Raw genomic sequence first — 16586 nt, 5'->3', positions numbered from 1 at the left:
CATTGCCCTACTGGAAACTTTATATATTCATTTCTTTATGCTCCGTACCACTGATAGGACTACCATGGGTTGTCAAGGTGAAGAATGAATTTCAGATAGTCTCCAGATTTTCAAAATTTCACTTTCAGAAATCATTTTATCTTAGTTCATTTTAAGGGTTTTTTAAGCCTGTATTCCTTTGCAACCAGTGTAATTTCTAAACCTCTTATCAGTTTTCTAGAGATATTTGGCTACAGCAAATGGTGTTACTAAATTTTTTCATAAGGTTCTTATAGACTCATGCAATTAGTAATGTTCATTAAATACTGCGATTTAATTGTCACCAATGTTCTTATACTTCATAGAACTTAGATCCATTTTGACACTTCATTTTTTCTTACAAACAAACATAACGGGTATTGAGGGCACTTGTTGTGATGAGCATTGGGTGTTGTATGTAAGTGATGACTCACTAAATTCTGCACCTGAAACTAATATTACACTGTATTTAAGTAAACAAAAAAGGCAAAACTAAAAAAAAAAACACCCAGAACTCTTTGACGGGAATCTCAGAAATTTGTTGTCTTGCAGTTTGAGCTATCTTAACACTTAAGCAGCTTTCCAAATGGCCACTCACCACTTGCAAAGTGGTCAGGTGCCTTTTAAATAGCATTAAATTTCATTCATGTGATTGCTTCAATTGAGAATGCCCTGGGACGAGAAAAGAGGAGGCTGGATTGCAAAGCTGACTTAAATCCCTTACTGTTAAAACCTGATTATGTATGTTGACATTTTGCCCCACTGTTCAGCATTCCTTTTCAGTTTACATCATGCTGAATTACAGGCAGATCATTGTTTTTAAAATATTTTGGAAAAAGTTTATAGTACATTTTCTTAAGTTGTAACAAGTTTGAAATGTAGTGTTTCCTGATGGAAAAATTCTGAGTATTCTAATGGCTTTTTAAAAAAATCATTTATTTGCTAGGTAAGTTCTCTTCTACGCTTTATGAGACTGGTGGCTGTGATATGTCACTTGTGAATTTTGAACCAGCAGCAAGAAGAGCATCTAATATCTGGTATGTGTGAAGTCATATTAGGGGAATGTATGTACTTGCATATATTTACCATGTTTCAAGCTTTTAGGCCTTGAGATGGAAAGGTTGGTTTGAAAACATTTGTTCATATTGGCTTAAATAATTTGTCACTGTGCAGTAGAGTCTCCAAAGATTAAGGTAAATTTATTGCTCTGGAAAAAAGAGAAAGCATTATTCCTAAACGCTGTTCTGTATTTTAAATAATTAAGTAAAAATTCCCTGTAGATCTTATAGTGGGGGTGGTGGTTTCCCACAATTTCAAATTTAACTATAGATTTCATGCTACACACACACACACACTGCAAGATCAATAAAAAAGCGTATTTAAAAAAGGCTTATTGGGAAAATAATTACACAACTAAGTTCAAACTCATCAGTTCTCTTTGTGTAATTTAAAAATTTTATATCTACATAAGGGTTTTGGTCAAGTTTCTTTTTACATGATCATCTTTTATTTTAAAATTTGTTTACTAGCTATAAGAAAGGAATTTTTTAAAATATGGGTCATATATTACATTTCGTTTCTTTTCTCTCCTTCCCTTACAAAGAAATGACACTGTAAGATAAGGAAGAAGTTAGGAGAAAAGCAAATAAGAAATAGAAATCTTGAGTATGCAATCAGTTATAACTTAGAATGTATTTAAATTTTTTCTAAAATTTTAATCTTATCACCTATTCAAGTTGTTGCCTTGAAATCCATTAATAAGTGATTAGCTCACTTTTTTCCACAGTGATCACTTGAATCCTATTTTAGGACTTACATTTAATAATGGGACACACCTATTTAAATGTTACACATCTATGGGCAGTTCATGGATTATTTTAAAGTTTTTAGGGGCCATTTAAAGCGCTAGGATCTTGCAGTCACTTAGCTTAACTTGCTGGACAGATAGAACATACTTGCTGAGCTTCTTGAGTGCAGTTTCAGAACCGACCCGAAAATGATCAAATTGGAGTGTTAGGTGATGTCCTAACAATGGAAACAATAGAAAGGTGGAGCAATGGAAACAATTATGTTTAATGTAATTTAAGATAAGAACAATTCCTTACACCATAAATGTGCTAAAGTCTCAAGTTTCAAAAATTTAAACTTGACTGTGGAAACGGAATGATCACATTCTAAGCTATTATGTTATAGCTTCAATTTGTTGTGGCTCCAGGCAGTATGTTAATTGCTTTCTTAAACCCATCTCACGAGAACTTTGAGATAAGAGGTACTATTATCCTATGTTACTCATGTAGACACTGAGATGTAAGAGGGTTGGATAACTTTCCCAAATCTCAGTTAGCTGATGAAGAGATTGAATATACATACTCTGGCCCAGAGGCTACGCTCTTAATCACATCTGTAGGAAAATGCTGTTTTGTATTTTGAAGTCCTGGAAAAGTGAAGACAGTGTATATATCATCTAATTGTTAAAAGATTTATTTTTCTTTTTATTTCTTGACAAGCTATTTAGTCCCTAAAGTTTTTTCCATTTTATTTTAGTGACACGGATTCTCATGTATCCAGTTCTACCTCAGTTCGATTTTATCCACATGATGTGGTAGGTTTTCCTTTATTTTTATAAAATGATGTACGTTCAGATTAAGTAGTGACACAAATCAGAAAAGTTGAAGTTATAAAATATCAATCTTCTTGAAAACTGTGGCAAAATCACCTTTGCTGTTCCATAGTGGATCTCTTCTTATAAGTCCTTTGTTAGGAAACAAACATAAAACACCATGAAGTTTCTTAAGCTGTGTATGAATCAGTAATTACACTTTTGAGAATAGGTAAAGGTCCATTTACTCACCAATGTCATAATCTGGTTGTGCCATCTTAAATCTTCACTTTGAAAATTATGATTTTGGATATTATATTATCTGTTAACTATTAGTTACTCATATACCAGAGTGTGTTTGGGAAGCTTAGTGATGATATTGCTGTGTAAAAAATATACCATGTGAGATACAGTGGGGATATTTTAAAAAGATAACACTGCTTTTGCCCTCAAGATGTATATATTAAACTTAGAAAAGACAAAACAAATGAAATTCTTCTTTTAACTTTTTTAGATTCAGTTAGCTAACATATAAAATGAAATTCTTATATGGAACACCTAAGAGATGCATATAAATAAATGTAGTCCCAAAGGGTTAATTATTAGTGGCTTCCTGAAGATGATTAGTTGTGAGCTGGTTTTTTAGACCATAGATGTGAGTTGGCATAGAACAATGGTTTTCAGCATTTGGCAATGTGAAAACACTTTTACTTGTCACAACTAGGGGGATATTACTGGTATCTAGTGAATGGATAGAAACCAGGGATACTATAAAACGCCCTACAGTGGATAGTACAACCCCCAAACAAAGAATTATCTGACTGAAAATACCTGTAGTGCCAAGGTCGAGAAACCCTAGCGTAGAGGATAAGAAAAAAAGTGTTTGGGGAGGTACTTGTCAATGCTAAGAGATAAAAATGGCTATGTTATTTATAGGAAGCATATTTTCTTGACTGTACCCACATATGTGTTTGAAGAGTAAAGATTGTCTCTGCTTTTTTGCTGGAGTGTATTCCTGGAAACTTCATAGGAAAGCAAAAAATAGGGAAATAATTGTTTTTGTTTGTTTGTTTTCTGCTATTGAATGGTATGGGTATAGTGAAATCCTGGCTAGGGCTGTGCTAGATGAGGGAAACTTTAGACTCTTTCAGAGAAAGGGGAAACTGGTGAACTGTTGAGTGGATGAATTAAAGTGGATGAATTAAAAGAAATGTAATGTGGTAATTTCCTGTATAGCCTTAGACAAGTAGCCTGCCAAAACAAAAGAAAAAAAGGGTGTGTAAGGGTGACTTGAAAGTAACAGTGATGAGAGACTGTAGGAAGAAAGGAAAGTTGAAGGCACTGAATCCAATTCAGAGGAGCTTATATTTAGCATGGTAATGAGGTTCATAGCTTTGAGATTTCAAACACTTTTCCCAATACAACTTTTCCAAAAGACCTATTGATTAATTTGCTCTAAGTTTACTTCCTTTTATCACCTTTTGTAGTTTCTGTCGATCATAAAATATCTGTAAGGAGTGTAGAGAATTAAGGGGACTTAGATAATCTGCAAGCTGCTCGAGTAGTCCTTGAATCATGACTTGATTAAGGATATTTTAAGCCTTTCAGTGCTGACTTTCTTTTAGCTCTCTCTTCCGCAGATTCGATTGAACAGACTGTTGACCATTGACACAGATTTGTTGGAGCAACAAGACATTGATCTAAGCCCTGACTTGGCAGCTACTTATGGTCCAACAGAAGAAGCTGCTCAAAAGGTTAAACACTATTACCGCTTTTGGATCTTACCCCAGCTATGGATCGGCATTAACTTTGACAGACTCACACTTTTGGCCCTGTTTGATAGGTGAGAATACAGTGTGACATTAAAGATATGTGTAGATTGTATTTTTAAATTGAAATGTCCCTAATTACCCATTGAGATTTTTATTTGGTTACCATGTTGAAAAGTGTTTTCTATTTTGGTTCTTTTGAGATAAAATTTAAGTTAATAGGGCTCCCAAACGTTGACTCTCCTGAATCCATTAAAAACTTTTTTGTGGCAATTTTAATATGTTTCTACAAAAAAAAAAAATCCTTTTTATCATCAATAAGAATCATGGAACGGTACTTAAAAGCCAGAGAATATGAAGTGTTAATGATCATAAGATTATAAGTAATATGACTCTAAATATAAAAGGTGTAAGAGGAAACTTCTGTTTCCCTATTTCGTAGTACTAGTCTTAATAATGAACAATACTAGTCTATTAAAACTTGGTGCTTCCTAGTGACTGGAGTAACAAAGATTGGATTTACTCTCCTATCTGAAACAATAAAAAAGAGACAAAATGCATGAATCAGTGGTTTTCAAGACATTGGAGATAAGAAAACAAAGGACAGTGATTCCTGAGAGATGGGAAACACATTATGTGGGTCCTACAATTGCCCCAGCTTACTGCCTTAAGAGAGTTCCCAGTCTTCCTCGCTGGCTCCCACCCAGGGAGGAGGTACTGAAGTGGAGCCCTGCAGACTTCCTGAGTTGAGGAGATGGAGCTATGAGCCCAGGGAGACCTAACACACCTAGGACAGAATATCAGAGAGAGGACTGCTATTCACAGAGAACCTCAGAGTTCTACAATGGGTCTCCATAACTCTTCAGCAGAGTACTGATAAGTGAATGTACCGGAGGCCAGGATAAGAATCATGTGAAAGAAGTAGATGGACAGTGCCTGACACACAGGGATAGGAATAGTGCCTATTCCCACCTGTCTGATTGAAGAAACTCATAATTCATATTTTGTGGTGCATTGTGTAGAGTACTCAGGAGAGTCTTGCCTTAAAAGTGGGGAATAATTAGCCCTAACATGAGCACTGCTTCAGACTCACCAAACAAGTTATAAAAGCAAAACCTAAAAAGATCAAACTGTTTTCCAAGTAGCATAACAAAGTTCAAGAAGATTTATAGAAATCTGAAAATTGTCACCACCTAAAATTTTCACTGTGGCATCCAATCAAAGGATTCATAATGACATCCATCCAAAAATTACCAAACGTGCAAAGAAGCAGTAAAACATGATTTATGAGGGAAATAACGAATCAATTGGAACCAACCTGTAATTGTCACAGATGTTAGAATTAGCTGTCAAAGACATTAAAACAAATATAATTGTACTCTGTATGTTAAGAAAGTTAAATAGAGACATGAAAGATATTTTATATTTTAATTTATTAGAGAGCAAAAGACAGAGTGCAAGTGGGGGGAGGGGCAGGAGGAGAGGGGAAGCAGACTCCGATCTGAGCAGGGAGCTTGACATGGGGCTTGGTCCCAGGACCCCGAGATCATGACCTGAGTCAAAACCAAGAGTTGTACGCTTAACCGACTGAGCCACCAGGCTTCCTGACATAAAAGATATTTTAAAAGACCCTAATCAAACTTATTGAGGTAGTTCTTTTATGGAGATGAAAACTGCAATGTCTGAGATGAAAAATACAACAGATGGGATTAAGGGTAGATTAGACATCACAGAAGAAAATATTAGTGAACTTGAAAGCATAGCAATAGAAATGATCCAAAATGAAATGGAAAAAAGAATCCTCTCCTACTCCATCCCCTGGTGAAAATAACATATAAACAAAATGAAAGTAAGCTGTGGGACAACTTCAAGAGACCAGAAGAGAGAAAAAATTTTGAGGTAATAATGGAAAACTTCAAATTTGATGAAAATTCTGAACATATACAGAAAGTCCATGAACCCCAAGTACAAGAAGCATGAAGAAAACTACACCAAGGCACATAATTGCTCAGAATTGGTGGTAAAAACCTTAAAAAACTGCAAGAGGAAAAAAGACATAGTTTATACAGAAGAACAAGGATAAGGAAGACGTTAGATTTATTGCTGGAAGTAATGCAAATAAGAGAATGGATCAGCATTTTTAAAGTATTGGGGGGAGGATAAAAAAAACAAACAAACCTGTCTACCTAGAATTCTGTACCCAGCAAAAATATCTTTTAAAAACCAAGATGAAAAAAGGCATTTTCAGACTACAAAAAACTGAGAGAATTTTTCGCAGGCAGAACCACACTACAAAATATATAAAAAGATTTCTTTTAGGCAGAAGGAAAATAATACCAAATGGAAATATGGACCTACTACCCAAAGGAACAAAGATCACTGGAAATGGTAAGTTAACTACATGGATAAATATAGAAGACATTTTTCTTGCTAATTAAATCTCTTTAAGAGATAATTGGATATTTAAACAAAGAATAACAGTGTACTGTGTGGTTTATAACACGTTAAAGTTCATGACAACAGCGTAAGGCTGGGAAGGGTCATATAAGGCAGAAAATGAGGGAAAAGAGATCAAGAACAAATCCAAAGATAGAAAATAAATGACAAAATAGAAAAAGTCAAAAATTGAATTGAAAAAAAAAAAGCAAGACCCAACTCTTGTCTATAAGAAATGCACTTTAAATATAAAGGCAGAGGCAGAAATAGGTTAAAAGTAAAAGGATTGAGAAAGATATACCATGCTGATACTAATCAAAGTAAAGCTGAAGTGGCTGTATTAATGTCAGACAAAGTAGATTTTAGAGCTAAGAATATTACCAAGAAAAGTCGTTTTTTGTAATGATAAAGGGTTAATTAATTCATAGGATTCAACCATCCTGAGTGTTTTTACACTTAAAGCAGAGCTTCAAAATAAAAGCTAATAGAAATAGGAAAAATAGGGGCTCCTGGGTGGCTCAGTTGGTTAAGCGTCTGCCTTCAGCTTAGGTCCTGATCCCAGGGTCCTGGACTTGAGCCCCATGTTGGGCTTCCTGCTCAGCGGGAAGTCTGCTTCTCCCTCCCTCTGCATCTTCCCTGGCTTGTGTGCAGTGTCTCACTCTCTGTCTCTCAAGTGGATAAATAAGGTCTTAAAAAAAAAAAAAAAGAAAGAAGAGAAATAGACAAATTCACAATTATAGTGGAATTCAACACCCTTCTCCAAATAACTGATTAGAAAAAATATGTAGAAGATCAGCAAGGACATAGCAGACTTCAACAGTCCTGGCAGCCAACCTAAGTTGATTGACGTTTATGGAACATTCCCTCATAACAACAGACTGCACATTCTTTTAAGTGCCACTGAAGCATTTAACAAGATAAACCATATTCTGGATCATAATACCAGCGTCAAATTGAAAAGAATTCAAGCCGTACATAATGTGTTCTCTGACCATAGTGGAAGTAAGTATAAGTTAAAAACAAAAAGAACCTTGGAAAATCCCTAAATCTTTGGAAGCTAAAGAATACTTCTAAATAACTCGTGGATCAAAGAAGAAATCAGGAGAGAAATTAGAAAGTATTTTGAACTGAATAAAAATGAACACAACATGTCACAATTTTAGGGCCAGTAACACATTACTCAGGAGAATTTGTAGCACTAAATAAGAAGAAAAGTCAATTTAGTGACATCACCTTCACCTTAAGAAACTAGAGAAAGAAGAGCACAGTGAGCCCAAGTAAGCAGAAGAAAGAAAATAGTAAAGAACAAAATAGAAGTCAGTGAGAAAACAGAAAAACAATTGAGAAAAATCGAGGAAACCAAAAGCTCAATTAAATTGAACTTTTAGCCAGGCTGAGTAGGGGAAGAGAAAAGATGCAAATTGCTTATAACAGGAACGAGATAGGATATCACTACAGATTCTACAGGTGTTAAATGGGTAATAAGATATTATGATCGGCTATATGTAAATAAATTGACAATGGACAAATTTCTTCAAAGATAGAAATCGCCATAGTCCATTCTGAAAGATACATTACCTTAATGGTACTATATCTATTAAATAAATTGAAATTGTAGTTAAACACATGCCTATAAAGAAAACTCCAAGCCTAAGTGGCATCAAAATAATACCCCAAATCAGTTAAGTAGAGAAATGGTAGGCTTTTCAACAAATGGTCTTGGGACCATTGGATTTTCATATGAAAAAAACTTTTATACTTAACATCGCACCATATTATAAAATTATGAAAATTAACTCAAAATGGATCATAGTTCTAAAAGTAAAATCTAAAGCAATAAAATTCCTAGAACAAAACAAAACATAGTAGGGAAAATTTTTGTGATCTTGGTTTAGGCAGAATTTTGTAGATGTGACACCAAAAACAACAAACGAAGTTGATAAACTGAATTCATCAAAATTAAAAACTAACAAAAGCCTTAGACGAGCACATGTTCAGTGATGAGACACTGTATGACAGTATGTAATATAGCATAACTGCCGAGGCTCATTGGATTTGACAAATCTGGACTTCTACAACTGCCATATAAGAACAAATGAGAATATCAGTGTATTGATTTGAAAATACTATTGAACTTGTTTTCATCTGAGAAAACTGTAAAATGAACTAGTACAGAGGTGTTTGGGAATTTTCTTAGGTCAATTGATGATTATAAATATGGCATTGACTTAGTTAAAAAAAAAACAAGGTAATAAATTTTATGATTATAAAAATAATTCTTTACCTATTCTAGAAAATTTAAATATGTATAGGAAGATTTTAAGACAAGAGGCCAACCATAATTCTTCTACCCAGAGAAAACCATTATTAGTAGTATCGTTTTGATATATTGTCTTTTAAATAACAACTTATATCTTCCTATACATAGTTTTATGTCCTGCTTTCTTTGTATAGCAGATATACTGAGCATGTTCCCATGTCGGTAAATGTTTTTTAAAAACAAGACTTTTAGCAAGTATTCAACATTTTATGAATAAAATTTCCCCAAGAAGTAATGAGATTCTTATTTTTTGGTATGACATATAACAGTCGTCTTCATTGCTATATGTAATATCTGGGTAATCATATTGTTTAGTCAGTTTAATAAAATACAGAACTGTCTCAGCAGCTTTGATAGAGGCAACATTGATGGTTTTTATTACTGCCTTCATTTTCAATATATGTAATAGCCTGTATTTAAGTAATTCGAGTAAATTTAGTTTTGATATTATTTCAGATGATTTCAAGATGTGGAAAATGAAATCACTTGGTATCAAAATTTGTTTACAACCTTTATCATATAAAATAACTTTCCATCTTAATTTTCTAGAAACTGTTTTGAGATTTTGTTTTTTAAATGTGTTTCTTTGCATATCTCCTTTTATTTGCTATTCAAGTTGGTTAGTTATTAAGCAACAAATGCTACAGAAAAGCAGATGTTCAAGAAGAGTAAATTTTTAAAATAGAAATTAAAACTAGTATTATGTCTTACAATTAGAACTTCACTTACTGTACATGCTTTATCTGCACATAAGGTTTTGTGTTAACTTTCCATATAAACTAATTTCTTTTACAGTATGATCCAAAACCTTGTTCAAATCAGTACCAAAAAAACATGTCAGCAAGCATAGAATGGAATTCTTCATAATGTCTTCCCTTTTTTCACTCTAATTTCGTATATTGATGATATACTTACTCATAAATTTTTTTGTCTACAGAAATCGTGAGATTCTGGAAAATGTGTTAGCTGTCATCCTGGCTATTCTTGTGGCTTTTTTGGGATCTATTCTTCTCATACAAGGCTTCTTCAGAGATATCTGGGTCTTCCAGTTCTGCCTAGTGATAGCCAGCTGTCAATACTCACTACTTAAGGTACCAGCATCTCTCTTCTTTTCGGACTAGGGAATAATAATTTGTGTTAAAAGGCAGAGGTTTTGTGTCATTTGTTGCATTATAGTAAGATGTCTGTTTTTAGATTTTTCCCTTGATGTTTACATCAGATTGGCTAGGGAACAAAAGGGACATATAAACTTTAAAAAATAATGATATATAAATGCAGCTTCCTAAGAACTATTTTGGGGGAGGTGGTATTAAAAGAAAATATTTTGGCATTTGTTAAAAATGACAATTAACATTCTTGAAATTCATTTAAAAAATATGAACATCAACTCTCCCACTCCCATATTTTAAGTCTACTGTTCTATAGATTAAATTTTTAAAAATCCATCATTGTTAGATATCGTAGTGTCAAGACTAGTTTATATATTCTTTGGGACACTGAAAGCAGAAGGTTGGTATCCCTTTGCTATTTAAACAGTAGCTCTGAAATGCCAAATGTTATTAATTTTAAGCTTTCTAAAAATGGAAAAAATCAAATACCTAATTTTTCACCTTCCATGAAAAATCAGTATGGATTGTTAATGTGGACTGTTTCCTTTTCTTCTGAGCTAGTAAAAACCCTTGCTTGTATTGGTTATTTGCCCAATATATGCTAACATGCAGAACTCTTCCCCCAACCTGAAAACTATTCGTTTAGTTCTGTTTATACTGTTAGCTGTCCTTTCTCTATTTATGGATGGACATCCAGAAAAACCACTTGTGTCAGCTCCATTTCTTCAAGACCCATCTATACTTTTTTCATTGCAGTACTGAAATTACAGTCTTTATGGGCTAATAATCTCTTATTGCCGAATATATGTCCCTTTTCATTCTTCATTCTTTGTGAGTGCTGTATCATTTAGTACTTATGAATACTGTCTTCTGTTTTTATATTATCCTCATTTTTGTTCTGTGACTTTATGCTACCCTGATCATTATCCTACTTCAGATAACTTTAATTTCCTTTGTTGATGCCCCTTTGATCTTTGGACTACTTCTTAGTTTATAAGAAATTTTAGGGTTTTGTTTGACCCTCTTTTCAGCTTGCAACTCCTTGCCAGTGAGGTCACCCTCTTTTATTACTTTATTTGTTGCCCCTATGTATGAATCATGTCCAGATTTATATCCAAAGTTTTCATCTTTCTCACAAGCTTTAGTCCTATATACCTAACAGGCAGTTCGACGTGTTTTAAAAATGGCACATCGTCATCTTCTTATAAATATTTTTCTTTCCCAGTTCCTTTGCTTTTCTCAGTAGTATACTGACTCAGAATCCTAAAGCCTCTGTTCCTTACTTCTCGACCCCTAATAACAAGTAACCAGGTCCCTTTGATTAAATTGGGTGATTCTCTGTCAAAATTTCTGGCCCTTATTCTTTCTATTCCAACCACTATAATCCATCTCTTCATTGCCTTAAACTATTTAAATTCATTCCTTTGCTTCAGTGTCTCTTGTCCTGTTAATTTTGTCCACTGTTTTCAGGTTAATCTGGTTAGATATGGAAAGATAAAAGATGACTGAGATTTAAAAATTTTTTTTAGATTTAAAAAATCTAGTTAACTAGAAGAATGGTAATACCATAAACAGAAGTAAGAAAGACTGGACCAGAAGCTTTTAGAGGCCAGATGTTAGAATTGAGTTTAGAGCTTACCTGGTCTCATATCCTGCCAAGGGCCACATGCCAAACTCACTGAGCTTGGTCCATTGTAGAGTTGTAGGGTGATGATAGACCATCCTAATAAAATTGTTTGGTATGCTATTAGAAATGAACTGGAATAAAAGCCTTATAATTTTAATTTTGAAAAATAAAAGTAGACAAATCTAATAATATACCAATATAACATAAATGTACCACACTAATGTCAGTTGTTAATAATTATGCAAACTTGGCATGGGGTATATGGGAACTTTCTATAGTATCTTCATAATTTTTCTATAAATCTAAACTGTTCCCTTTTTTTTTCATGTTACGTTAGTCACCATACAGAACATCATTAGTTTTTGATGTAGTGTTCCATGATTCATTATTTGCATATAACACCCAGTGCTCATTACAACATGTGCCCTCCTTAATACCCATCACCGGGCCCTATTTCCCCCCTCCCCCTCCCCTCTGAAACCCCCAATAAAGTAGCATTCAGGTAATCCTGAAGTTAAAGAAGGGAAAATGGAAAGGAACAAAGGAAGACAGATGCTCCTTGAGAAGACCAGGAAAGTAGTCCTTGCCTTTATTTCTACTTAAAAAAAAAAAAAAAAAAAATCTGTGTAAGATAATATACAAGATGGCAGAATTTGGAAACATTCTATTTTTAAGAGATTTCCATTAGCATTTGATTCCTATATTTTTCATTGTTATTGTTGAGAACTGACTAGTGTGTTTTCTAAAATATTACTATTCTTGTATTTTTGCTCTTATTCTGCTAAAATTTTCTGTTTTAGTAAATTTATTTTGAATTTAAAATATTTTAAAATAAAATTAAAAAAAACGAACTGAAACATGGGAGAAAAGTCATGATTTGGGAAGTGGCTGCAAAATACCTTTTGAACAATTTAAGGAAAGCTGATAAAATCTCTTACAGGGAGACAGCTTAACTTGATGATTTTGATGTGAAAATGCAGATAATTTAATATAAATACTATTGAATTGTTTAGTAAGCTTGGAATTTGCGGGCTGAACTAGAATTCTTCTTATAAACTATCCATATTTTGTGCATTTCCTGAATGGAGTGGTATCATATAAGAAAGCATTATACCTTAACTATCCTTACATGTAGTAATAGCCAAGGAGTAAGATGGACTATCTACCATATGCCATTTCAGAAGTGTTAAGCTATTTGCAAATTTTTAATTAACCATAATAAGCTTAAGAGTCGGGAAAGATCTGAGATCTCTTTGATATCACAGTGACACCAGTGTCTGGAGTTTCAACTGTTAATTTCAGCAGACAATGTAGGTCATCTCTTAGCTGTGGAATATCTTACTTGAAATTATTTGAGGTATTTTGAAAATTGCTTATGAAGTTACCAGGACCTCAGTCGTATAATAATCTATCTTTTGTTTCATTTTTAGAGTGTTCAACCAGATTCTTCTTCTCCCAGACATGTAAGTCACTCTAATATGCCTGTAACTTGTAATTCCCTAATATTCATCAGAACCTTCTTTTTGTCATATGTCAGATTGAATTAAGATTTATGTTATTATTTTCTCATCTAAGTTTTGACACTCTGCTAGAAAGATAGATGATTTATTAGCATGAAATAAAATGGCATTGTAATTGTGAACTCTAAATCTCAGTTGCAAATGAGCATAATAATTCATTTTTTGACAGCCTGTTTCAGGAGGAGGTTATCAATTAAGTAGACATGGTTCATATAAACTCATAGTTATTTAATAGCTTGCATTTAATAAAGTTTGAAGAATAAATCATGAGTAAGTATTGAAAAACAGAATTTTGAAGTAGGGAAAATTGTACATTATTTTGCTTAGGTAATCATTAAAAACAATAATAAGTAATAAATTGATCTGGTGTTTAGACCTTTGGACACTAAGGAGATTAAAAACCTTGTTATTCACCTTGTGACTTTGGAAAGAGTATTTAGCTGCTAAACAGTATTTTTTGTGAAGTATGATCCAATTTTAGAACTCAACATAGAGTGTTTATTTAATAGGAAGACCAAAGAGCATTCTCTTTAAAATAGTTCAAAAATAGGGATGCCTGGGTGGCTCAGTTGGTTAAGCCTTCGGTTCAGGTCATGATCCCAGGGTCCTGGGATTGAGTCCCACATGGGGCTCCTTGCTCAGCAGGGACCCTGCTTCTCCCTCTGCCTGTTCCCCTTGCTTGTGCTTTGTCTCTCTCTCTCTGACATAATAAATAAATAAAATCTTAAAAAAAAAAATAGTTCAAAAACAGACTCCAAGAACAGTTTATGATGATGCCTTCTTTCTTGAATATAATTATTATTTTTACCCATACACTGGAATACTTAATAGTGAGTGTAGATGAGCAAAACTGAACAAGGAAACAATTTTCTTTCAAATGATTGTTTAATATTTTGTAAGAACGCTTTTGAAGTGTATGATATATGGCATGTTGTTTTTAACTTCAAATTTTGACATAATTTGAAATTTAGGGAAATGTTTCAAGGCTTGTGCAAAGAATCTTTATGATCCCTGTGTGAACATTTACCATATTTGCTTATTCCCTTTCTAGTTTTTTACACCACCACCCCTGCCCTGCCCCATCCACTCCACGCACACTTTTCTGAGGGTGGGTTGTAGACACAGTGCCCCTTTACCTCTAAATACTCCCATGTATTTTCCTAGAAACAAAGGCATTCCTTTATATGATTAATTTCAATATAATTATTAAAATCAGGACATTGAACATTGACAGAATACTATTTTCTAATCTACAGATCTTACTCAGGCATTTCCTGTTGACTCAGTTGGCATTAGAAAATCCCTGATTATGCATTTGTTGTTTTTATCCTCCTTTAATCTGGAGCAGTTCTTCAGTATGTATTTGTTTTTCATGATATTGACACTTTTGATGGGTACATGCCATGTATTTTGTAGATCATCCCTTAGTTTGAGTTTGATGTTTCTTCTTAATTAGATACAGGATATGCTTTTTTGGAAGGAAAATTATGAAGTGATGTGTTCTTCTCAGTGTGTCATTTCAGGAAACACATGATGTTGATTTTATCCTTTTACTGGTGATGTTAACTTTCATCTTTTGGCTAAGGGTAGTATCTGCAGGATTTTTCAAACTCCGCAGCATTAACGTATGGGGCTGGATAATTCTTTGTTGAGAATCGATGGGAGGGAGGGGTGCTGTCCTGTACATTATAGGATGTTTAGCATTAACTCTGACCTCTACCCGCTAGATACCAGTAGCACTCTTCCCCAATTGTGACAACCAGAATGTCTTCAGACATTGCCAAATGTCATCTGGGGGCAAGATTCCCTCACACTCCCTGGAGAACCACTAATTATTGTAATGTTACTGTTTTTCTCCTTGAGTTAATAAGTGTTTCATAGGGAGATATTTGGGGATTTCAGATATGTCCCCTTGCCCCACCAACTTCTGCCTACTTGTTTTCAGTAAAAATCTATTGATATTTCTTGCCTGACTCAGTTATCATTTGACAGTTGCCAAATAGTGATTTTCTAATTCCATCATTCCTTCCACATTTATTAGTTGACTTTTTACTGTAAGGAAGAACTTTTCCTTCTGTGTTTACTTATTTGTATTGGTATGGATTCATATTTTATTCAATGGACTATAATTTTGATGCACAAATTATCCCTAATTTGGCCGTTGGGAGCCCACCAAGCTGCCCTCTCAGTCCTTTTGACATATCCTTATCAGTCTTTAAGTACTTCCTTCCTCTTCACAGTAACATGTTCTAGGCTCATCTATGTAAACTTTCCCTACCCTAGCCCCAAACCAGCCTTTTCTCTCTGAGGGCCTGGGTTTCTTTAGTCAATAATGTTATTTAGAAACTAAGATCTTGATGCTAGCAATCTTTATTACTAGAATGTCATTGTTTTTAGGTCCTCTCAATGGATAAAGCTAGGAAATATATTTACATGTATACATATGTGCATGCATACATGTGTACACACATCTTATATTGATTTATATGTGTATTAAAAATGATAAGTTCATATTGATACCTCTGATTTCAGTCCAGTGTCACAGGATTCATTCTATTCTTCTTCCTTTCCATATTTGTAATTTCCTTCTGCCACAGTCAGAAACTTGGCTTCCATATGGATACATTTTGAATCCTTAGAATATAAGCTATCAAAATCTCTATAGTTAGTCGTGAGTCTTAAAATCAACTAACCTGACTTTTTTTTTAAATATCATTTTCAGGGCCATAATCGTATCATTGCCTACAGTAGACCAGTTTATTTCTGTTTATGTTGTGGTCTTATTTGGCTCTTGGATTATGGTAGCAGAAACCTTACTACAACCAAGTTCAAATTATATGGAATAACATTCACTAATCCACTGGTGTTTATATCAGCCAGGGATTTAGTTATAGGTGAGTTGTCTTTAAAGTATTTCAGATCTTAACATTAATTTATTTGTACACAAATAGTTCCCCGATAAATAGATCAATTATATAGTTAAAAATGCTTTCAATAGGCTTACTCTGCTGTTTATTATAATCCTCTCAGTGAGGAACAAAACCATAGGGCTATTATGGATGAAAAAAGTTAATGATGAATAAAACAGTAATTCTTCTGTTTTTGAAGCAGATGCAATGGAAGTTTTCCTTTGGATTCTGTATCTCAGATAACTATCATATGAAAATGGTTGAAATAATTTTAAAAGC

The 16586-nt window shown here is 33.8% G+C and overlaps 1 protein-coding gene across 16 annotated transcripts in view; it reads left to right on the top strand.

Moving 5' to 3' along the window:
* Positions 1-16586, top strand: part of PCNX1 (pecanex 1) — a 230249-nt gene that overhangs the window by 97813 nt on the left and 115850 nt on the right. For 12 of the 16 annotated variants that reach the window (XM_057318460.1, XM_057318458.1, XM_057318457.1 and 9 more), the window contains 6 exons: positions 965-1055; positions 2563-2620; positions 4243-4460; positions 10080-10233; positions 13309-13341; positions 16121-16292. In XM_057318460.1, the coding sequence (XP_057174443.1) occupies positions 965-1055; positions 2563-2620; positions 4243-4460; positions 10080-10233; positions 13309-13341; positions 16121-16292 (726 nt within the window). The remainder of the gene's footprint in view (positions 1-964; positions 1056-2562; positions 2621-4242; positions 4461-10079; positions 10234-13308; positions 13342-16120; positions 16293-16586) is intronic. The other 4 variants (XM_057318456.1, XM_057318463.1, XM_057318459.1 and 1 more) reach the window with 1 other exon arrangement.

This window comes from Ursus arctos, unplaced genomic scaffold, assembly GCF_023065955.2.
Source record: "Ursus arctos isolate Adak ecotype North America unplaced genomic scaffold, UrsArc2.0 scaffold_25, whole genome shotgun sequence".
NCBI classification, from domain to species: Eukaryota; Metazoa; Chordata; class Mammalia; order Carnivora; family Ursidae; genus Ursus; species Ursus arctos.
This window is presented reverse-complemented; position numbering and strand designations above follow the sequence as displayed.